Source organism: Charadrius vociferus, unplaced genomic scaffold (genome assembly GCF_000708025.1).
Source record: "Charadrius vociferus isolate BGI_N301 unplaced genomic scaffold, ASM70802v2 scaffold862, whole genome shotgun sequence".
Taxonomy (NCBI): domain Eukaryota; kingdom Metazoa; phylum Chordata; class Aves; order Charadriiformes; family Charadriidae; genus Charadrius; species Charadrius vociferus.
Window position 1 is genome coordinate 1105284 of NW_009647209.1, and position 25881 is coordinate 1131164.

Genomic DNA, 25881 nt, shown 5'->3' on the forward strand with positions numbered 1-25881 from the left:
TTTAATTTTTAGTTAATCCCTGATATATTCGGTATGATCTCAGTGAAACATATCATTAATTGAAAACAGACATTAGCTTTTTATTGCCAGTAGGCCTTAACATTACTTCTTAGGAAAAAAGTTGAAGCTAATATCCTCTGATTATTCCTAACTGAGAAGAAAAAAAAAAAAAAAAAGAAATCCGTAAAAAAAAAACCAATCAAGGAGATTCCACTTACCAAAAAAAAATCCCTGAAAATTCTACCAAAGTCAAACATAAAGTTAGTTCTACATTCTGCATTTTCAGCCCCTCTAATTAAGGGGTTTGAGAATTTAAATGTGAAGTTTCTCAAAATCCCTACATAAATTTAGACAACTTTTTTTGTTTGTTTTGGGTTTGTGGTTTTGTTGTTTGGTTTTTTAATCATTCCTAATTCAGGTGTCCAAAGAAGTACTTACTACCTTAAAGAGATGCCTCAGATCACTGAAACTTGTAGTGTAATCCAATATGAAAAACTGGAAGGAAAAATTTGATAAAGGTGCAATATTTAACCAGAATAGTCCCCAGGTTCACTCCCTGCCCCCCCCCCCCCCTTTCTCTACTTACAGATTTTTACATTAAATTCGAGCTGCTGGCTAATAAATCCTTCTAAGTGTACAGATACGCATGTTACTTTTCTGCATTTCCTCTCATCTAGTAGTTATATCACCAAACCACCAAAATTTCTTTTTGAAGGATCATTATTGAGTGCCAAAAATGAAAATGCATTTGTGTTATGTCATCCTTCCGTGTAGAAGGATAGCGGAAGTATGCTACTAATAATCTTGTTACGTGGAAGAGAATACTGTTGGCTGAAAATCCATCCTACATTCATTATAAAAAAATAAAATCCATCAAAAGCCAAAATTAACTTTAATTGAAGTGTCTTAAAGGCCAGAAGTTGGAAAATGGCACTGACTAATTTCAAATATTCCTGAATAGTTATTCATAACTTTTCAGAATCAAATAGGACAGAAGCACTGCAGTGGAAGGAAGATACAAGTTAAGGAAAATGATCAATTTTATAATAAATTTATTAATGCAACTGAGGGGAAAAAAAAAATAAATCAATGCAAATACCTTTAAATTTCAGATTGTTTAGCAGATTACTGTAGTGCCAACCCATTGACTGAAGACTTCCACAATTAATTTGATGTCTTTCATAACTTAGCAGCTATACACATGAAAATTTTCAAATTTAGTTTTCATGTGAGAAATGGGAATAAGAATGGGTTACAAAACCAATCTGTCTAAAACAAACACTGATTTTGAGAATGGACACCCAAATGTACTGTAATTAGAAATATTTTACGATTCACTAATGTTTTAAACACTCCAGATTGTTAGATGACAAAAGATTTTTAAACATCGGCACCCATTGCCATTACAAGGCTTCTCAAAATGGCATAAGACAATATATATGTAGTGTTCCAGGACTGTACAGAGATCCTGTCTCAATAATTACAAGAATGCACTTAATAAATTATTTTTCTATTTTCTTCTATTAATATGCAAATAGTTTATACAACATAAAAAAGTTAATTTGTACCTACTACAGGTAATATATCTATTTAGCTTTTCATCTGAAAGCCTGTAAGACTTGATGACCTGCAAACTTATTTACAGAACTCATTTGAAAGTATTTTTTTAAAAATAATATTGTCCAGCATTTAACAAAATTGTGAGTTAAAAAAGAAAGGAATCATTTAACAGCATTTGTTTTCTTGATTTTGTCAAGTAACTTCACCAGCTCAGTGTTATAAGGCAGGTTGGTTGCTCAGATGGACTAAGACTCCCTATGGCGATAGGCATGTAGTAAATTTGTTCATTTATAAAACCAGATGAAAGCAAGAAAGACGAAAAGTTTAAAGTTTCAAAAGAACTGAAACTTCTTAATTTTTACTACAAATTCAGAATAGGCACTGAAACATGATTCCTTAGGGACTTTTCCAGAAGATTGTCTCTTCGCTGGGCATCATTCCATTTTTAAACTAAGAAAAAAAAAAAAATTATCAGGGCTACATAATTAAAGATTACAAAAAAAGCAGTCACCACATGTATTTCTTTCCATCTTATTAATAAAGCAAATATCTTAAGCTTAAAGTACACAAGTTACCACAACTGCTGTTCTGGTTAGAATGGTTTTAATTTCTTTATTAGATTCAAGCAACGTTGGAAAGTAATGATATACTTATGTAATTCTTCATATGTTATTTTCAAACCAAAGGCCTGTTCCTGTTACAGGTTTGCATAACCTCCTCTTAGGGATGGATATTTTGCAAACTCCTTAGCTATTCTACCCTAGTTGCCCTATCTTTATATCATGAGAAATACTTTCCCTAATATTTAATGCAATTTAACAACTTAATTCTTGTTAACCACAAATACAAGGAGTCCTTTCCATTTTCTAGATCCTTAATAATAAAGTTGATTAAAAATAATAATAAAGTCTGGTTACGTCCTCTAAACTTCCCTAAACAGTCAGTGTTTTCCATGAACTGCAGTAGCCTAAACTGAGACCTCAACAGTGTTGAAAAGAGTGAAATAATTACTTCAGATCTCTTCCACACACATCATCCATACCAAGAAGTTGTATGCCTCTTCTGGTTTATTAAATCATGTCTGATTTTTTTTTTTGTGAACGTTGTAACTCTTAAGCAAAAAACTACTTTACATTTCAAAACCATGGACCAAGAACCGTATTAAGGTGAGAATAATGCTTGGTAACAAATAATAAGAGTTTTGAAGGCTATCTTAGGAAGAAGTTTTTCACCTTAAGGGTGGTAAGGCACTGGCCCAGGTTGCCCAGAGAGGTTGTTGAGGCCCATCCCTGGAGGTGTTCAAGACCAGGCTGGACATGGCCTTGGGCAACCTGGTCTAGTGGGAGGTGTCCCTGCCCATGGCAGGGAGGTTGGAACTCAATGATCTTCAAGGTCCTTTCCAATCTAAACCATGCTATGATTCTATCTTTAAAATTATTATCCATCAATACAGAACAAGATTAATTGTATACTCTGTAAAAATGTGCGCTTATATAACACAAATGCCATCATGAAAACCAATCCTCACCTCTTTCTGTTGTTTGAAGTTTATTAAGCATACCTTTTGTCTATGAACAGCAACTATCCCCATCTTGTGAAACACTATGCATAGGAATGAGACTTTCACACTGCTCGCTTTCTTCTGGCATTCTTAAAAGAAACAAAAGTTATTCATTTAAAGTTACACAGTAATATTAAATTGGTTGTTATAAAGACAACGTAAGTACTAAGCATGCTAGTTGTTTGAACTGCAGCCATCAAACCATAGAAAGACTGTAACTCATGAAGTATTGTCAAGTTTGCACAATTTTCACTACTTGTTCTAGGTACAGCAGCTATCATACAGGTAATTAAGGACAAAACAAAAAGAAAACTGTGACAGTCACTAGGATACTTCTTTTAAAAGATAAACAGACTTCATATCTCTCGATTTTCTCAGCTTTACATAGGTTAATAAATGGATTGGCAACTACTATTAAGAAATTAGTACACCTGAATGTAAAATTAGATGAAAATAAATACAGTACGAGTACTGTGGTTTATAAAAAGAGTACAGGATATTGGAAAGGCTAAAGAAGAGATAGGATTATACTTTGTGACTGCCCTACCTCTGAATTCGATGTTTTCTACAAATAAAGGCAAAAATTCTTCTGATCCCCACCATCACTGGATCCCAGTTGTTATAGTGACATAAGAGAGTTGCAATGAAAAAAGAAAAAAATACAGGTACTGCCCCTGCAAAAAATAACCAGGAGAACTGCACCTAGAATTAAAACACAAACATAATTCACTCAACAGTAAAAAAAAAAATTTGGCATACTGTATATTTGGAGTAATTATCGTAAGTTTGAATTCAGTTGCAGTTCTTCTAAATTGGGTGAAATATTACAAATATTTTTGTAGGTTATTTGGTACAATTTATACAGCCACTGATGCTTCTAATACATGAATAACCTTTCTTCGCTGATCCATTCTGTACAATGGAATGTACTATTTGTGTTGTGGTGTGGATAAAGACTGGTATTTCCAAATAGCCTCATTTTTAAGTTTTAGCTGTCTGATTGGTACCAATGAGAGTCCCTTAGATACTTCAAAAGTTTTGAGTAATAGAACTCACCTGAAAGATTTGTGTACCTTTTTATTCACTATGAATACATGGGCACTGAATGGTAACTGGTGAAATCTATGCACACAGAAAGACTATGCCATGGGAAGTTTACAATCATTCTCTTTTTCATGAAGAAAAAAAAAAGGCAGGACACGTTATTTGCTCAGTTTAAACTAAATTCTACTTGTATCTATACTACTACTTATGTCTATCTACTACTACACTCTGCAGTGATCATCTGAGACTGTTTAGAACTTAAAATTATAGAAGGTTACAGAAATCAAGGGTGCAAGAACAAGAACTAGTCTCTGAAATGCCTTTAAGGCCAACAGAGCAATGAACCATGAGCACGGCTCCCTCTTGTGGGGAAAACTTCCAAAGTTGAAGACTTTGGAGACAAAAGGTACAGTTTTGATACCTAGCACTGATGTTCGGTCTCAAAAAAACTAATAAACTGCAGTTGTTAGAGCCTTATGTTATCCTTACTAATTTCTAACAGAAATTCAAACACATAAATTACTAAAAGGAGTATTTAAATAGTTGTTTAAAATTGGGTTGTACTTTCTTAATATTCTGATTTATGTCAAATTATTACAAAATATTAAATAGCCAGAAAGTTAGTAATTATGCATATTGTATAATTACCATACCATTTGACAGTCATATGAAGACTCCATATATTCATAGTTTAATCTTTACATTATTATTTACATTAATAGCCACACCAGTGACATTCTTATGTAGGTTCCCTTAAAGAAAACTGAAATGTGGCGTAAAGACAAGGCTGGGCAAAAGCACCAACTAGAAAGCTTGAAGTTGGAAGCTTAAATTTCTATCAGGCTAACTTGGACACCTGAGACTTCAGTGAGTCTAGGTCTTGGCTTTGTATATTTTGATGTTTGTATGACGGAGACATACTTGTACAAATGCACTTGTACGAACAACCTTGAAGTCTACAGGAGTTTGCCTTTAATTAGGATCACTCATTTGTGCTTTTAATACTAGCAATTCTTTTTTAAAAAAACACAAGGGACAAAGAATTTACCTCCAACAGCAAGAGAAGATACAGTAGACATTTACTCTGTTGTTAAAAAAAAAAGGCTTACTGGCCCTCAATGACCCCATGCTGAAAAGTTCAGTGTCAGAAGGTGCTAAGTGCTTACATACCCTCAAACATACAAGAAGTAGCCACAAGCTGAAAGCACCAAACAGACAGGAAAGTAGAAACTTGAACAGCAAGTATATAACAGCCAGGGGAAGAAAGAACACCAGTAATGTAGATGCATATATGAATTGGAAAAGGACCAAAAAAAAAGAGAATGAACCCCCAATTGCTCTGTGATTACTCTCCCACATATGGCAAGACATAAGAGGCATCACCTGATGGCCAGCTGCCTGAAGACAGTCAGGCTCTGTATTTGCCCAGAGGAGGACAAAGCAGCCTTTTCAAACAGAGAAAGAAAAATTAAAAGGAATAGAAGGTAGCAAGTTTGTGGACCACAAACTCCAGAAGGAACCAATGGTGGCAAATGAAAAGAATGGTGGATGAAATGGAAGAGGCAAGAAGATTCAGATCATGAAAGATGTTGCCAGCACATAAACTGAGACAACACAGGAAAGTGAATATTTAAGACAAGAAATAGAAAAAGAGCCAATACAAGGTGTACAGAAAGTTAGATTGCTAGTTACCTATATTTGTGGGGCTTTTTTGTTTATAAATACTAAACACTAAAATTGGAGCAACTCTAACAGTGATAAACTATAAAAATGACTTAAAAATGTAACCTGCCCTCATGTTATCAGCATCAACTGAAAGTCAACCAACAGAGCTTTAAAGATGTTTCTGCTATTTCAAATGCCTTGATATCGCATGAGTACATGAAGAATAAATTAATTTTAAAAGATCTGGGCTCTGTGTTTACGCAGATTAAATAGCCTAGAGATGAAGTTATTTACTGAGAATTAAAAAAGCATATTCCATTTTTCAGTGTATTCCAGAAGAAAGTTTAGATGAATCACTTCAGAAGACAGCCTAAACTTTTCCTATATTGATATATGTAACTATACATAGACACACATCTCTAAAGATGCATTTGCACATACAGACACATATATAAAATATGTATTAATACACACATACATACATACAAGATTTTGTTTTCTGCTACTAGCATTAGCTCACATGTAAATCTAATTCCAACTCACTAAAGTGAGTTTCTGGGGGAGAAGTCTGCAGATTTTTTTTTCCATATTTCCTTAATAGCTATCATAAATTGTAACAGGAAAGTAAATAACTAATGTCCCAAGTGTATACTGCAGATACTTTAACAGCAACACAAATGCAGTTATCTTACCAACAAATGCTCTGTTATTGTTGGAATCACTGCTTTATTTCCACATTTGAATATTCAGCTAATACTAATATGAAACATACTGTATCTCACATATTTGTTACACAATTATTTGTTCAGGGTCTGACTCTCGTTTTCCAATTTGACTTTCCTTTTCTTATTTTTATCCTTTTATTTTTCTGCTTTATTTTCCAAAATCCACACTGACATTAAGTGAAACACAAGTTGTGTGGGGTATTTTTCCGCCCATTTTTACACGCCTGTCAGAAAATTTCAGAAGTCAAAAGGTTCTCATTAGAATTTACACTTTACTTGTGAAAACATTGAACAGTAAAGCTTCTTATTGACAGGAAACATTTTAAGTGCAAGACTTGACTAGTTTCTTGTACAAACAAGTACAAGCCTCAAAAGAAAAACTCAAAACCATAACGATTGAAAACAAGTCATAAGTTGAACCATCACAGATAATGCATGAACCCCACTTGCTTCAGGGAAGCCAAGACTCAGAGCATGCTCAAATTAAGCTATGTTCCACGCATAGTTTAAATCCAAAATACAGAGCAGAAACAAGTGATCATGCCTTCAGGAAGTAGAAACAGTTATGTGACCTTGATTTAAAGAAAAAAAAAAAGATATACAATAAAAACCCAGTAATTGCATGCTTGCAGTATATGCCAAATAATCATTATTCACAGGAAATTAAGAATTTGATATTCCTTGCCACTGATTAAATATTAAAGTTAGAGCTGAAGTTCATACATAATTAAGTATTTAAAACTGAGAGTTTTACCCCACACCAGCATGAAGAGAAAAGTATCTATACAGCTTGAAGAGTAATACAAACTAAACTTCATATAGTTTCTATTCTAAACTCCGCTTACCAGATTCTTTTCTTTCCTTACATGCAGGCGTTTTCCACAGCTATTACCTCAATACCAGTGAAACAAGACTAACTTAAAGAAGGACAGTTAAATGGAAGCCTAACATACACATGAATCTAATAATATGCAATTAAGCTTTGTAGCTGCTAGATTCCTTTGTGGTAAACTTGCAGATTTTTGGTTTTGTCAGTAATTGGGTATTTTCAAGATAGGCAGTCTATAACAATTCTATAATTGTAAACGTATTACTTTAAGGTGTGCTGTACTTGCAGTTATTCTTTAATTCTGAGAAGTGCCTGTTCAAGGTAAAGCATTTGACCAGGCATTACTGATTACTTTGTATGGTTTTCAGAGAAGCTGCATCTTAATCAAATATATTTAAGTGTGCAAGTGCATGCTTACAAATGTGAAATTACCGTAACTGTCAATATCAAGAGAGTATTAATTACAATGCAGTTCAACAATTATTGACAAGTGACAAAAGTGAAATACTGTTTGTTGTATACATTGGCGAGAACAACACTGCCATTTAATTCAAAGAAATTCTGTTAATAATGCTCAAAACTTTGTAGTACGTTACCTTTTGCATGCACATATCAGCTATTATGGACAGAGGTATTGTAAGGCTTAGCGCAAGTGTGCCTATCAGTGATGAGGTAAGAAAGCAGCCCCTAAAAGGTAATAAAGAAGTATAATAATAAATAATAACAACAACAAAGAGGTCTTATTTAAAAGTTAAAAGACAACTGAAGTATTACATCAAACTGCAGAAGACATTTAAATCAAGCTTAAGTCACTGTTTGTTTTAATAATAAAAAATTGCGATACCCACACTCCATCATAAATCTGTAAAACTGCATAAAATTCTTAACTAGAATACTGATGTCTTCTGGAGTGAGGTTTAATTCCCATGCAAGACTTTTGAGATGATGGAAAATTCACTACTCCCCACATAGTGACTTCACCTAGAAAAATCTCCATTTTGTTTCCATTTTAATACCAGCTTATAGCAATTAAGTCAGGTTTGCCCAGTCTGGTTAAGTAAAAAAGAAAAATTAAAAGGCTTGTTAGCAAATACTCATTGATGAAATAGCCCATTCTACCATATGAAGGAAATAAATAGCAGGGGGTCTCTACCTAATTCAAATCAGTAATGGCCAACTACGGAATCAGCCTCTTATTTCAAAGGTATCTAAATTTATTCATTTATTAAGATTAAGTCAATTCTTCTTATCCTTGGCAAGTATTGAAAACAGTATCAGCTATGCCTTTTTGTGGAACTGTAATTAGTTCTGCACACAACTAATTTTAAAGAAGGAAAATTCTGTAGCTGCAGTTTTTATTAGAGTCCTGGAATTTGTTTTTTACCTACTCAGTCCTTGTTCTGGCTACTGTAAAAATTAAACAGATTCAGCACTACCGAAACTATATTCATGAAGTGTGGTTCACTGAAGAAAACGCTATTTTAATTGACCTCACAGAAGTTTGTTAACACCTTTTAAACACAAAGGTTTGAACACACATTTTGAAAACATTTTCTAGAACATGACTTCATGCACGTATTTCTCTAATTAAACTAGAAGAACACTCCCAAGCCATTAGGTCCTCCCATACGACTAACTTTCAGCCAAGCAAAACTAACTGCTTTGGATATTTGTAATCCCTTTGCACGGTTGTATGTCTTTAAAACAAAGACAAGCGTACACAAATGAAAAAGGAACAGAATGGAAACCAAGTATTTTAGATACTCTGTTTTTGCAAACTTCCTCCCAATATTCTAAATTCCCTTCTACACCATAAGAGAATAATTCTGTATCTTCACACTCACTACTTCTGAATTAGAACTGACCTGTCCAACACAACACTGTAAATGAATAAACAGTATAGAATCCAACGAAAACTTAGCAGGTTAAAAAAATAAATAATTAAACATAACATCTACCACTACATTATTTGGTTGGCAGTATGCAGTTGGATTTATTTATATTATTTATTTCCAAAGAGTAGATGACCATACTAGTGGCACACTGGACAGGTAAAAGGATGATGTTACCACAAACTCTGAAATCAATCCTAGTCCAGAATTCTAGGGAAAAGGAACAGGAAATAGAAATGGCTCACTAGATTATCATTCTGAGTAATTACACAAATAGTATGTGTATAAAAAAGTCTGTGCACAGCCATGTACTTAACCCTATGCTATTACTGGATTTTGGGACAAGAGTCAAGTTTGGGGGCTTTCGTTGCTTTTTTGTGGTTTTGTTTTTGTTTTATTTTGCCTATCTTGACATTGTACTTAACCTTTTCACCGATACTGAACTGTAGTCTAATCTTACAGGATGGTGTTAACATCACAAAAATATTCCATCAATAAACAAATTAAGTTACAAAGGAACATACACTGCAATGCATTTAAAACTAGGACTGGTGTAAGAGTTTGCCAATAAACAAAAAATGTAATGATTAAATTTCCAAAATAATTTTAAACTTGATCTGAAAATCCAAAACAAAAAAAACCCACAACCCAGGTTTTCATGTTTTCATGGAACTCCACCTGTATTTTTTGTTTTAATACTGTCACACTGTCACTAAGACAGATCCTCTCTACCACAGAGCTGAGAGGCTGAATGCGAAGGGCTCTCAGGCAAAAGCTCACAAACTGCTACACCTATTCAAAATATAGCACTGAAACTGACATCGTTCATTGAACAGCCGTACGGCATTGGAAGCATGTCTCTCTTCCATTTGACATCTCAACATATGAGAACACAGGTAAGACAATTTATGTGAAATAGATACAAAGCATGTAGTACATACCACAGCCAGAGGAACTCTGACAGAACTGTTCCGATAAGGCCATTAATGACAATGCACATCCATATCAGTTTATTGGGAAACTCAAACGCTTCAAACCCAGTATAGTGAAGCAGGAAAAACCCTGGCCACAGCAGCAACAGGTTAAACAGCCCTACAAAACCTGAGTATAAAACCAGTATTAAGTAAATCACAATAAATATCCTTCAACATAACTAAAATCACAGCTAAACTCTACTATTTTGACAACATTCATACATAAAAGCTGCAAAAAAGCAGTATTTTAGATCCTTCAGATGAAAGGAATGTAAGAAACTTTACCTGAAATTCACAAACAACAATTACATCAGATATTTACAGGTTTGAAATTAAAATAAATTAAAAAAAGAAATAATTTCATTGAGTCTAAAGGAGCTGTCTGCATTCCTACAGCTAGTGTCACCTTACATTATTAAGGCTGTAAACAAGAAACAATTCAGATAACCACAGGAACAACAGGCTTTCTCCACTTCCTTTGCTTTTCTGAGCCCATTACGACTCATATACAGTTCAGTGCCTGAAAGCAAACAATAAAATCACATCATGAATTAAAACTTTCAATAGAGTTTTTTAGTCTTACCAAAGAACATGGGTATGTCAAGTTTATCTTCTCTATCCACTTTCCTTTTTATCATTACTATGTACACAGCATATAGCATTGCTCCTACGAGAGACCAAAGGGAACCTGTAAAGATAAAAAAACAAAACCACCACTCAAGACATGCCAAGCATGTTATACACACTAGGTTCAACTCACCTAACCATACACTTATTATAAAACTGTCAGAGATAAACAAGTTATTTCAGTATCCATTACTATATGAAAAGTACAGGAAAATGCAGAAAGCTCAAAAACGTAAATATTTTCCCACATACACAGGGGGGAAAAAAAGTATCATAAATGTCCTGTTTCAGAAGTTGAAACTAAAAAGCCAAATTGTGAAGTGTTATACAAGTAAGAAATATATAGTCTGACCTGCTAGGTATTGTTAAAAGATGGTACTCATCACTATGTATCTTAGGATTAAAAAAAAAAAGTAAATACCTATTGTATCTTTTCCAGCAGATTTCTCAGATCCAGAAAGATTAACAAGTACCACGCCACCAATGCTATCAAAAAAGAAGAAATCCAAAACGCTACTTAAAACCAAGAATGTTTTTAAAAAGACAGGAAACAAGGGGGAGAAAAATATCAAAACAGAGTTCTATCTTTATGTAATTTTCGTTAACCAAACCTCACTTTTGGCAAAGTCAAAAGGAGTTCGCTATTGCTAAGGCCTGATCCTAAGCTGAAAAAAAAAAAAAAAACCAAACCCCAAAACACACACAAACAAACCAAAACCTCCACTTTTAACTTCCCTGAACAGCACACCAGGCATTTAATGAAACAGGCTGACAACACTGAATGTCAAGCCTCTTCCTTTTTCCCATCTACACAAAGATAGAGAAATCATAATTAAACAACATGAAAATAACATCACATATTTCCAGCAGAAACCTGATTAATCTAACCTATAACAGCACGAGATTCAGTAACTGTTCATGATATGAACTATTTAAAAAGAAACAAGGATTTTAAAAATGTAAAGCATATCATACATTGTCACAGGTGCCATAGGTATAATAGGTATAGTTATCCTCTCACTGTATCAGTGATTATTTTGATCAAATGTTCCATCCCATCTTCTTACCTTAAAATAACAGCTAATAATTTGGACAGGGTAAACCTATCTCCACTGTTACTGGGAAAGACTGCAGCTAAGATTAAAGTAAAAAGCCCTGCAAGAGAAATTAAGAAGAGTTTATACAATCAAGTTCTGCTAGTTTGTTCAGAAAGCTGCACAGACATTTTCTTCTTTATATTTCACAAACTTAACTACTTGTTTTTAGCAACCAAAATTTTAATCTGAACTATTATGAAACTAACACCTTGCGATGTAAATCCTTAGATGAGCAAACAAATGCTCAACTTTGAGAAAGGCTAAGTGTACCAAAAAAATAAACTGCTATAAGCCTGAGAAGTAGGGGGGGGCGGAGGGGCAGGGGGAGAAATCACATAATTGTGCTTTTAAAACTGATTTTATAAAAGAACAAGAGTTACACCTCAAAACATGGCCTGTCACATGATTTAAATACTTTAAAGCTCATATATGGGAGCCTTTCATAAGACTTGTAAAGTGATATGCATAATATTTAACTAATTTAAGTTCTTTACCCCTAAAACCATTTTTTTAAAAACATTAATTTGCAAGAAGACTGTACCCTGAATTGTATTTATTTTGATAAAAAGTTATACCACCTTTCCATCAAACCTATTACACTCCCAATATATCTCCTTAATACACAGACATAACCATAGAAGTACACACACACGGACTTGAAAAGCAAAGAGCATGGAAATCATGAAGATAGCTTAAACCCCTGCAATTACATAATGAAATTTTAAATGCCCATATTCAATGCCTTTAAGCCTTTGAATTCTCCCAAACCACAGGTAAATCATTACACAAGTCCACTGCAAAGATTTTTATGTTATAAACAGCCTTATAATCTGCTGGTGTAAATAAAACTTACCAGAGGTTGAAGACAAGATATTAACTATGGCAACCTGGGTATCTGACAGAGCTTCTTGGTAAGAGAAATTTGCCAAGAACCACTGGGGTAAAAGAAAAATAATTTTGTGATTATATGGATAGCAACAGCAGACTTCAAGTAGGATTTTATTACAGAGATAAAGAAAAAAACACCAACTATTTGTCCAAAAAGAAAAATCAAAACAAGACCACTACCTCAAACATATTTCTAACTTCTATTAAAGTGGCAGGTACATTAAAAGACAGAGGCAAAATCAGAACTGGTCCAAACCAAACACCTTCAACTATGTGTTTAATAATGAAATAACATACTTTAGAAATTAAACATAATTAATTAATTAAAATGAAATTATAATAGCTATTTTATAGTAACCAAAGGTACTTCTAACTTGTTTTGCAAGTGCTTCAAGATGATTACTGCACAAGGGCTGCAAAGAAATTTCAGAGATACGTGGAACATTAGTCAGCCTAATAAGTTCTTTTAGAGTACTTAAAATCACGTATTTCTACCCTAAAAAATAAGTGTCACTTACATTTAATACCTCAAAAAAATATTTTTGGAAGGATTCATAGTTGTGAATTGCTTCATAAGCATAAAAAAAATAGCAAATGTTTTATCATTTCTTGATAGAGATCTCATTTATGAAATCTCAGGTATATCCTCAGGGAGGTTACCATTCTCTAAATTCTTAGACGGAAATACAAGAAATACATGTACATGTCAGTAGTAGCAGCATCCATGAAGAGCATAAACAGAATTTGTTTTGAACATCAAGACTCTACACTAGAAAATCTGCATGTGTATAAATATGAAAATATACTTAGCCACACAGAATTTTAAATAATTTTTTAAAAAAGCTATTTCATCCATCCAAAATAATTAATGAGTGGCTTATTATTCTCTTGCTGCTGTGTGCACATTCTTTATATATACACACAGAAAAATTGCATCACTGTTTTCTGGTCTATGCATTGATAGTATTAATGACAATAATTGAAAATTGTTATTTTAAATGTTCAAAGACCACAGCCTCCTGAGGAAAAGCTGCAGTGGGTCCACACTACATACAGTCTATTCTGCAGTATCAGTGAAGCTACCACCAGAAAGGCTATCACTGATCTGCTCTCTACATTTTTTACCGTTTCTCAAAAATCCTGCCACCATTACTCCTCTCTCCCCAAGACATGGTGCAGAAACACCAGCAACCAACAGATTCATAAGTAAATGTTGCAGCCCTCAATGGTGCTGAAGGACAATTAACTATCTTCTCTTCATATACCTGGAGGACACGATGCCACAGTGAGGCATAAGACGGTACTCTTTCTGTGATGGCCCAGTAAGAATCCATAGTGACATTTACCCATTTCGTGCAGTCTCACTGCAGCTGTTAACAGCCTATATACATGTAATACCTGATCTTGCTGTACCAAACGGACAACATGGGACAAAAGTATGGCACATCTTACAACTGACCTTACAGTTAACTACACATCCAGGATCTCTTTTTATTACCCTTCCCTTTAAGAAGCTCCACCTTCGTGCCCAACATGAGGAACGTTTCACTTCTTATAGTATATTTATGAAATGAGCCATAAAGAATACAAGTCATGTCAATACTGTTTCACTATTATTATACAAGTTTTAACTGCATCTATATTTAAGTTTTCTGAAGAAAATGGATCACATACCACAAAGCAAAAGAAAAAGCTAATTTTTGCTACTTGAGTCGCAGTGAGTTTTCCTACAGTTTTTAATATTGATTCCTGCTCCTTAATTGTTGGATATGACATACGAGACAACTTTGCTTCCAATGCGTGGCTCGATGGAAGTTGTCGAATCTCCATAATATTACTGAACCTTACACGAGGCTTTTTGGGAGCTTAAGAAAAGAAAAAAGTAAAAAAAAAAAAAAAAAAAGAAAAAAGGCTGCATATTATCATTAAGCTTTTCAAGCCAACACAATATGCAAACAAAACTATGAGGTTCTAGTGGCATTGATTACAATACTTCACAAATAATAACAGGATTTTATCCAAATAGAAGACATTTTTATTTATTAAACTAGTATTTTGCTATTTGATAGGTCACTAATAAGACAAAGCACAATTATTGTTTTCAATCAGTACAGCTGCCCATCCACAAAAGCCTCACTGAAAAGCCCCATCCCTCCTCTCTGTCAAAAAAATCCCCACAAGGTAACAAGTTTTTAGGTAAGAATTACTCTGTATTGATAAATATTACATGTAAGATTTTCTTTTAACTATTTAATAGTTCAACAGTCAAAAACTGCACACAACTATACCTAACTGCACGGACAGCATTTCATTCAGAGGATGAGATCCTCCAACAGACCTCAAAGCTTAGCAGATATCTCTTAAGGGCACTTGCTCATTTGAAACCCACCTTCTAACTAATCTTGCAAACCAGGATCAGATCTTATTTATAAGGGTATTGTAAGTATCACTAGTTTCCTGTATAAAGAAAACATTACACACTATATATAAATATTAGTCTAGTTCAACATGAAACAATATCTAATTTTCTAAAAAATAAAAAAAAAAGTAAAGGGAAAAGCTACAGCTCAAACAACCCTGAACTGACTAGTGCATGTTATCCCAGGACAGCAGAGCCTACCCATAGTGGTTCTGCACATGTCATCTAGAAATTAGCAAAGATACTTTCCCTTTTATAAGGAGGGACTCTTTTGCTGAGGATCAGATAATTGGATTCTTTGACAGCCAACTTTTCTATAGTTGTCTGGGACAGTTAGGCCCGTTTCAGCTACTATCACAAGATAGTGAGGCTTAAATAAAATCAGAATGCACATAGACTGTTAAAATTCTTACTTTGACTGCTTTGCTCCTGCTCTAAAAAGGACAATAGCTTGTTTTTCCAGAGGCTGACTCACTGCTGCTGGTCATACAAGCCCAGAAGGAAAGAATCACAAGTACTGAACCCAGTTGGTCCCTTGAGATAAACATAGGCTGGATCTGTAGTGACCAAGAAAGGTAAACTGAACAACAGGCCTATGTTTTCTCTACTTGCAAGTAAATATATGAGACTGCAATTCATGCAATAAGAGATTTAAAGAAAGGAGAAAAAAAAAAAAAAAAGAGAGGGGAAAAAAAGGCAAGTCCTGCAACATGACAGCAGTTATACCAACAAAGAAGAAAGTAATTCATTCACCAAAAAACTAGCATTTCAGCATTCCAAAGTCTTTACTCACTTTTCTCTGCATCACTATTATTACTGCCATTTTTTTCAGTTGGCAAATCATGAAACTTTACAGGAACATATAACGGTTCACTCTGAAATGAATCAGTATAAGTAAAAATACAGTTAAGCAGGATATTTAAATTATAAACAGTAGAATTAATATAGTGAATTATAAAGTTAACTAAAGAAAAGCTCAGTGAATATTAAGAGAATCAAATTTAACAAACTGCTTTTGTATACAGTGGATAGGCTTGTCAAAAGGGTTCATAAATAATATGTATTTCATGTTAAAAATATTGGCTGAATGAGTACTCAGAATAACTCTGTGCTCTTACATAATCCTCATGAACACAAAAACTCATCCCCAGAAAATTCAATCCTACCGATTTAAAATTCAATAATAACTCAAAATCAAGCCTTTCATTAGATCTATAGCTTCTCTCCAAATGATAAACTAGAAACATAATACATAAAAATTAATCCACACCCATTTTCCTCCCATGATCGTAAAGGCTCATAAACTAGAAGTCAAAAAACTTTGGGAAAGGAACTCTAGTATATAAGGCATTTAGAAGTTTTAATTGTTTAAAATACTTCTAACAAGACAAGTTTTAAGCTGCTTGTTTAAAGTGAACTAATAAACTGTAAAAGTGGAGTAACGAAATCTGATAGCTGCGCCGTCATTAGGCTCCTTGTTTAGGACCAGAATTTTTGTGGATGTTTAAATAAATGCAAAATTGTCCAAGGCTGCCAATGAATCCTGCTTCTGGAGTGAGATGATCTTAATGAATTGAGCAGACTAAGAAGATTTGATTCTTAGAAGTAGACAAATAAAGTTTGGGGGAAAAAAAAAACCAAAACAAAAACCACACAGAAACAAATGAAGAATACTTCTGAAAGAAATCTCTCTTCAACTCCCTATTCAGTATAAAATACCCATATGGTACTTTGTCAGCACTCAATTGCCTTCCCCTACTCTATTACATAGATGATGCAAACTTTAAAAGTTGTGTGCTTTGGATACATTTCTGCATGTGGCCTCTGATTCAAGTATGCAGATTAAGCGGCAATCTGTGATCAACAGGGGCATAACAAACCATCATTTATGGACGATCAAAATCACCAGAAAAATGCCATCTCGCAATGCAGCTTATCAGCAGAATACCACTACTGACATTTGATTCAGTAGACAGTAGTCACTCTGTCCATTGGAAGGAAGCAAGGAGCCCATTTCTCTTTCAAAATGCAATGCAGGATCATGGTACACAAACTAGCTGATTAAATGAATGACTCCGTTGTAGATTTTAGTCTTGAAAACTGTGTGGCTTTATTGCTAGCTCTCCGCATTTTGCTTTGGCAGCTACCAAGCTGAATATGTAAAGGTTTCCTTCATATGTCATAAATATTTCTTTTACAAACTACTACAGAAACATTCACATAAGTGTTATATTGAGCTGAGGACCTGTATTTCCCATAATAAGCAATGTCATTATTTGCAGCTTGCATTATTAACATATAAGTTACCAAGCTCCTTTGCCAAAAACTATTATACTTAAGACCGCCATATTTTAAAAACAGTAAGTCAGGATAATGATGTTGTGTTACTGTAAAGCATTGACCTTCACAAATGAAAGTACTTACCAGAGAGCTGTTTACAGTGTTATCTGTTGTACAAGCAGCAAAATAACCTTCAGCATCTGCAAACTAATTACAGAACCTTAAATGTAATAATTTATCAAGGCAGTTATTAATAACTGAAATTTTTTGAGAATTAGTTTTTTAATGCCTTTTTTCATAATTCTATCACAATTTCCTCTTTCCCTCCAACCCTCTTCCCCAATAAAGAGGGTATACAAATTCAGTAAATAATTTCAGTAATTTCTTTTACTTCTTGGAGAACCCCATTGAATTCAACTACCCAGGTATCAATGCAGGATCAGGCTGTTAGAATGCCAAAACCTGTAAAGTTCAGTCTTAGCGAGACATGCGCCACTAAATTACTGTGTATGTATTAGCAACAACATTTCCTCATTTTATTGAGGCAAAGTTCCTTTCCATAAAATCCTGGAACTTTGCCTTAGTTTTAACAAGGCTTAAATTAGGACAAAGTCAAGTATCGTCTTTCCTCTTCCTTTCTGCATCTTAACAAGCACTACTGCCCCTGTTCCCTGACCTGCAGCTTGCTGTTCCACCATGCTGATAAGAAATCTGTTAAGCAAAGCCTCCAATGTGGAAGAGGGCTTAAAAGTAAGGTATGAATGTTTACCTGTGCAATCATTCTTGAAATAAAAATCTATAAATGTATCATTTGTTCCAGATTAATAAACACAAGATATTTCAAAGACACTTGTAGTAATTATACAGTTTAATATTTAACGGAACTCCTGGGGGGGGTGGAATTTTCCAACTGCACACTACAGTCCTGTCTATACTGTTCTTTTGAAATATACTAACATCAAAAGTGGTTGCTATTTCCTATAAATTATTTTAAAAATTACTTTTTATAGGATTAGAGAGAAAAAAAATAATGAGATTCTGGTAGCGCTGTCATGACTGCCACAAAACTTGACAGATTCAGCACTCTTACTCATTGCTGTCCAGTTCATATGAGGCTTTATTGCCTCCGTTAATGTAGCACTGCCTGAGATTCAGTTGGTGAATATATCCACTACAATTCACACTACACAGTAGCCCCTTTTCTACTCATCTGCTTAGATCAATAAATTTGATCAGTATAATTGCTCTGTACAACTAATCATCCTTTAGCGCCTTCATCATCCTTGTCGTTACTGCCAGTAAAGAATCTGTAAATTCTGTTTATTTCCTGATTATCTTATGAAGACACCGAACAGCATCAAGTCTAACGTGTGCCATACTATGCAGAGACATGTGATATTAAAGGCTGATCTACCAAAAATTGTTTCAAGATATCAACCAACTCTAATCGTTCTATGTTTTTAACACAAGATTTGTTTAAAAACAAAATGTTTAGGGATGGTTTTTTTGTTTTGTGGTGTGGTTTTTTTAATAAAAATCATTTGGCTTAATGTCACGTAACACTTCAGTTATTTTAGTATGTTACGCCTACAACTGTCACTATCAGTCAAGTCTAATATATCCAGAAAAATTGAAGTCAGTTTCTTTCATACAAGCTATTTTCTATAAAGGCATGTTGATTAACAGCATGTTCTTGGATCAGATTTGCTGTTATTTTAATGTGAGATTAATATCAGGCCAAACGCCTTACTGCTTCCTGAGTCCTGCTGTTCAGCATTCTGAAACACTGGCACAGAACAAGCGCTCTTCCAGGCATCTCTAATTTCCTTGGAAAAAAAAAAGTATGTGTTTCTGTAATATGACAATAATTTTAGACTCTAGCACAAACCATGCCTAGTTCTAGAATGGGCAACAGAAGGTCACTCATGCATAACACCTATAAAAATACAATATTAACAGCAAAAACATAATTCTACCACCTTTCCTAAATATGACTTTAAAAACCTCAAAACCTCTTAGCAAACAGTTCATAGTTCTGTCAGAAACAGAAAGAGTCAGTAATAAAAATCAAATACAAAGTTCAAATACTGATTCCATTGGTTAGAGACACTAGGGAAGTAAAAGGGAACCAACAGCAGCCATTCTGATAAGCTCTTCTCAAAAAGAATTATCCTCTGCAGCCATCCAAGATAAAATACCAGGCTAGACAGGCCAATGGTCTGACCCAGCAGAGCATTTCTGATGATTCCTGACACATTTCATGCTGCTTTTTCCTTTATTTTCTTTGTCTCACAAGACTACTATTATAATAGTCATGTCTTCCTGTGCCATGATTCAGTTTAACTGCTTTTCTGAAAGAACTATTTAACAAATATGTACATTTTGCCTTTCTCTAGTCCCTATTTTAAGTTTTTTCTGCACAAACTTCAAATATCAAAACGTTTATAAAGTTAAAATACTTACAAAAGCTGCATGCCTTCCACGAAACCCACGAGTACACTGTTGCCTCCACGGTTTCCAAACAATAAATCCCAAGAGGTATAGAACAAACATGGATGTTTTTGCAAATGTACTGAAAAAAGGTTTGTTGTACTTTGTAAAAACATACTGTGGAAAGAAAATAATTGCAGTATCCAAAATTACCAATTAGGTGAGAATTCAGAAGATGAATGAACAGCTTTAAGCATACAGTCCAAAACAGTCTGGTTCCCAAAATGACAGTGCTGTTAGTACTGGCATGTATGACCAAAAGACTCAAGTGGCCTTACTTATTCTGGGGGCACCCTCACCCAAGCTATCTTAAACACCAATAAAAAGGTACTGAGCCATTTTGTAAGACACTATGCCACTGGAGAAATGCTACTTATTTATTGTGTCTAACCAAGCAGCATACTGATATGCCACTGAACTCAAATAAGACTGAACATACATTTACATACAAATATTTTCTAAATGAAAGGCCGCTTTTATAAACAATAGCATATTAATCGCAAATTAGAGAAGATTACTTTGATTAAGTAACATTTCAGTATCAATACTGATTCCACCAGCTCGTTGGAAAAGTTTTCTTAATATAAGAGTATCTTAAACACAAGCATTTTTATATGCTTAGTTTCAAAAACTGATATAGAGGGTAACTTAATGACAATTCAGAAACCTGAATTTGACAAGAATTTATTAAAAACTCAGTTTCCATTGCTAAAGCTTTGGTTTAAGTTCCAAAACTTCACAAGATGTAAATACCAAATCAGTTTCAAGATGGTGAACATATGAACTAGATTATGACAAACTTGTCTGAAATTATAGGGCTTAACTCCATGACCCCGAGTCCTTTGGTCCTAGACTTCTAGATGTTCTGAATTACCATCTACCATACCACCTAGCCTGCAATGTCACAGCTAATTTACTACTTCTTGGGAAAAACATGGGCATTATTTTAACATGGCAACAAGCACAACGAACTCCCTAATTACAGTACACAGTTATGAGCTTATGTTGTTTCATTTTAAAGTCATCGGTAACACCTGCCTTGAAAGCAACAGTCACCAAGTTAAGCTTGTTCGTAACTTTTAGTGGATACAGGTTAGTTCGCTAACCCAAAGGATATCGTCTTCCGTGTACTGAAAAGGTGGTTAAACATTACACTAAAAACACTCACTGAGTGTTTGAGTGACTATGTTTCTTCTGCATCTTTCTCTCAGGCATTTATTTTCCTTTTAAGATTCATGGAACAATACTTACAGAAGTGAGTTCTGAAGAGGCAACCCATATCACGTCAACGAGGAGAAGAATGACAATTCCTAGAGCCATTCGCCTGCGCTGAGTGTATGAACTGCTCTGGGAGCTCATTCGATTCATGATAAAAACCCACACCATTTGTAACCTATTCAAAAATCGATAAAGGAATAAAACCCAAAAGATTACAAATGGTGACCAAAAAAAAAAAGAAAAAATACAGTGGGGGCAAGTGTTTCATATATATGAAATGCACCCGATATGCCAGGAAACACGTGCTTATGCTTATTAAAAAGCAGATCTTTCAAAAATTTGTCATGAGATTTTCAGACACAGTAGGTGCAATTAGAAGTAAGTCCAGACTTCTCAAGAATTTAACAACTGTTCTACCACTGAAATAAGCAAAAGTAGGTAAAACATGCACTGCCTTTTTGGAATTTCTACTCTACGAGTTCTGCAAAATTTGAAGTATTTGTGTTTTAGTAACTTCAGATACTCTAAGCTGACAGTAGAAATTATTTTGATGTGTTGTGTCAAATACAATTCTACTAAAGGCAGTCAGAAACATGTTTAAACTTTGGCATTCAAAAAACATTCCTGAAGACACAGCAACACATCTGGGTAAATTATGATCCCCCAAACTGTAAAGTGATTCAAGAAAAAAAAATAGTATTTAATTGTAAACTTACAAAATTAGACTACACATGCACTGGAACTTAAGAGATTTACGTATGTTTGGTAATTAATGAAATACAGGCATGCACCAATTCTAGTGAAAAACCTATCAACTATGAGTAAGCATATAATATATGCAACAGAAAGTTTGGCCTATTAAAAAAGCCTAAAACATTAATAATGATTTTGACTGTACCCCAATATGTTACACATATGAATAATTAATTAAGAACACTTCATACTCTGAGAAATCACAACTACAGCAGTAAACTAGGTTTAAGCTTGTCATTTGGTACAAAAGTGCCTTACGAAGTCATGCAGACTTGCCAGAAATTACAGCATAAAGTTTGGATTTTGACACACACAAACCTATTACCCTTTTCATATACACACCTCACAGCTCCTAGAAGTCTTTGTTCAAGGTAGTAATAGAAAGGTCTCCATTTAAGCAATTCTAGTGAACTATCAGATAAGAACAGCTGGGTTTAAATGCTTATAGCCAACTGCTTTTACATACTGGAAGAGTAAGAGTATACAGTTCAACAGAAAACTCTGAAGATACTGCTTGAGCTGCAGAAATTCGTATTAGGAAGATGACTATTTGCAGTTAAAACATTAAAATGTATGCAGATGAGCACTACAACAAAGTGTAAATAGATCATGACCAACCTTCTTTCCTTTTCCTCCAGTAGGCAGAATACTTCTGCTTTATTCAATGCACAGAGCAAACACAAGAGAACAGAACTGATATTGTTTGGGTTGGCCAAAAAAGTGGTACACTGTGACTTTAAAGGGCTTGACTTTGCACAACTTGCACTAAAAATAAGTATTAACATTACTGAAAACACTGAAGTTCTGTTAAGAGATCACTAAGTGTTTTCAAAAAAATAAAAAAGCGAGGTAAACAAGCTTTTAAAAATGTTGCTTGTGTTTTAATTAAAAAAAAAATTTAGAAGATTCACTGGACCTACTCCAAACAAATGCTAATCATGAGCATACCAGACCAATGTGCATTCTTACATCCACTAATGCTACTACAAGCTGATTCAGATCTGCGATACAGCATTACGACTGCCCATTAGAAGGACTAAATTTAGGAAACCCTTCAATTTTATGATTCAAAAGCTTCAAATACAAGTGACAGAGACTGATGTCTCATTCATCGGCCTACTCGTACTAGATTTTTTTGCATACTTTCTAATGAACCTCAGTAAGATACGCATATGGTAGTTCTATGCTTAACATTATTTATGTATGTATTTTAAGAACCAGTTTATCAAGAGTTAATTTGCTACAGATTACATAACATACCCTGCTGTTTACCATCACAAAGGTAGTCAGTATTTGAGTTTTGAGAACTCCTCAAGAAACTGAAATCTAATTCACCTTTATGGAGGAAATCATGACTCTTCTAGTCAATAGAGGTGATCTACTTCGCTAATACAGTTCAGTGAATTTAAATTACAATTTGTTTTTTCCACATGTGTCAACATACACTTACTGTCTTTTCATTATTTACAAATTATTTATGAATGAGACAGTGCTACGTTGTCTTCAGTGAGGAAGCCACACGATTTCTTTTTTCCAGACTAGCCTATTCCTCAGATTAATAACTTAAATGCCCAGATATGCACAAGTGCATTTGAGATCACTACACTATTTCCCACCTTTGACTCATGCCTCTGCTTTGCAATACAGTCTCTGCCATGTTTCCTCCATTTCTCAAAGGACTTCTTTCCAAAGAAAAATCAACAGGCAGAGTTCCTGAAGTATAATTATATCCCTAGATCTATGCTGATATATTCAATGTGTGGGCATCAGTTCTGGATAATTATTCTGCTTTTCTAATAAAATACTAGGATTGACAAAAGAAAGCAGAAGTCTGTAAGTAGAGAAGGGCAAAGTTATGAAAGACTCAGCAAGGAATAGCAATTTTTATTTGATACAGAATAAAGGAGAAAACATCTGTTCTCAAAGAGAATAAATACGGATATTATTCTTAAACCTGAGTAAGCTAACAGAAAGGGTTTCATGCTTGAAAGCCGATAAGGGTATTTTCAGTTTTTATGAATTGGTTTAATAGATACTACATATTACACTCTACAAACTTTGGCTCCATTTTATTATGACTACTATAATGGCCTACAAGCCATTATATTAAGTTATATTATATATAGCCTACAAATTGCTCATGCGCTGCCTAACATACAGCAAAAACGGAAGCTGGGCATAAAAGAGTTCCAAAGGAGCTAGAAGGAAGAAATCTCATTCCTTGTCAGGCTACAGCACAACACATGAACAGTGATAAGGTATACCAGAAATGGAAACCACTTCAGTCTGCCACCAGTTACGTGCTGCAGGTAGGAAGGAGGGAGAAAGGTAGCTGGAGACATCAATTTGACATGTCTACATCACATGCTCGCATCCCTAGATCTTCTATTCTCGCCAGAAACTGCTTCAAAGCATATACCACATATTGTGCAGATTCTGTAGTTGCTTAATACTGTACTCAGCTTGTCTACACTAGGCTTGTACAAATCCCTTGCTTTAAGATCCCTCAGCAGGAGGCAAGTAAAGGATGCTAGAATATCTAGTACTTCTTAGATAATAGGTTACATAGAAAGTTATTCAGAGTGTTAAGTACACATTGCACCATTTCTTTTCTACCTATAAGCAGATTTTAAAATTCTAATTAAAGAGCCCATACTTATGTCTTGAAGTTTTTTTATATGTTTCAGTAATAGCTGCTATTACTTTCTCATCTGACTACAAAGTGTCTGTTTAACATTCTTGTGTGCCTAATATAGCCGTTTGCTTGGTTCCTCCATAACAAGGAAAAAAGCTTAACAAGGAAGGACGACTACAAAGTTTTCATCATGCAGCAAGATGCACCTTCAAGCTAGTTGTTGACTAAAAAAAATTACAAAGCAGCAATACTAAAATGCCTACGATGTTCAGCAGAAAAACAGAACCCTCTTGAAACTTATATACTAAGCTTTAGGGCAGAATTAAAACCTGTAAAACTTCACACAGAATGAAGAGACAAATAGAAACTACTATTTTGAGAAGTTTTAGACAGACACATTACTCCACTTATTGACAAAGCACTAGGTATGCCTGAAATTGTAATAAAACACAATTCCACACATTTCTTTATATTTGGCTTCTGTACATTGACAGCAATATGCTCTAACAAAAATGAACATAGAAAGAACAAGATATACTTTTCTTACACATACCTTCCACAATAACTGTAAAAGACCAAACGAAAAATGCTAACAAACTTCACACATCATGTCAAAGTGAAGATAGTCTCCTAAAAAAAAAAAAAAAAAGAAAGCAAAGTTTTAGAATTTGTATGTACGTGTGTGTATATTAAGCACTTATCATTGCAAAAAACAAGTGTCTGCCACAGCTCAAGTCCTAAATGTTAGGGATATAAAAATATAGAACCTCCAAAATTGGTCCACATCAAAAATGCTAGCAGGACAGCACTGAACTGCAAGAAAACAGGATCATTTACTGGTTTTGGTATTTCAAAACACATGATCCCTTCCTTATTAACTGAATATAAGAAGCTCACATGAGAAAGAAGCAGCTGACGACGTTCAGTTCTAAATTTTTAAGTACACAGAAAAAGGCCATTTCTTAAGCCTACACGCCTATGCAAAGAATATAAATGTTAGAATTAGGAAGGCAGTGGAAGAGCATACAGGCTCATTGGCCTTGACATAATCTAGAAAGATAAGACACCTCCACATTATTTCTTGTGGAATTCTTTCCTTAATTTGATACAGTATTATTACTGTTTCCAAAAGTAAAACACACTTAGATAAAACTTTTTTTTTTTAATTTTAAACTCAGACCCTATGAAGACATTCAACAAAACCCACTTTCAAATTGTTATATA

General features: G+C 34.3%; 1 protein-coding gene across 1 annotated transcript in view; it reads right to left on the reverse strand.

The window, feature by feature from the left end:
- Nucleotides 1-1334: 1334 nt before the first annotated feature.
- The window catches only part of SLC35F5 (solute carrier family 35, member F5), a 26272-nt gene continuing 1725 nt past the window's right edge, over nt 1335-25881 (reverse strand). Inside the window, exons 2-16 of the mRNA XM_009895861.1 lie at nt 25211-25287; nt 21303-21444; nt 20025-20168; nt 17706-17768; nt 16075-16156; nt 14537-14727; nt 12828-12909; nt 11945-12032; nt 11299-11363; nt 10834-10938; nt 10218-10377; nt 7981-8071; nt 3669-3823; nt 3122-3210; nt 1335-2010 (exon numbers count right to left, since the gene is read on the reverse strand). Of these exons, the coding sequence (XP_009894163.1) occupies nt 3129-3210; nt 3669-3823; nt 7981-8071; nt 10218-10377; nt 10834-10938; nt 11299-11363; nt 11945-12032; nt 12828-12909; nt 14537-14727; nt 16075-16156; nt 17706-17768; nt 20025-20168; nt 21303-21437 (1443 nt within the window). The 5' untranslated portion in view covers nt 21438-21444; nt 25211-25287 and the 3' untranslated portion in view covers nt 1335-2010; nt 3122-3128. The remainder of the gene's footprint in view (nt 2011-3121; nt 3211-3668; nt 3824-7980; nt 8072-10217; nt 10378-10833; nt 10939-11298; nt 11364-11944; nt 12033-12827; nt 12910-14536; nt 14728-16074; nt 16157-17705; nt 17769-20024; nt 20169-21302; nt 21445-25210; nt 25288-25881) is intronic.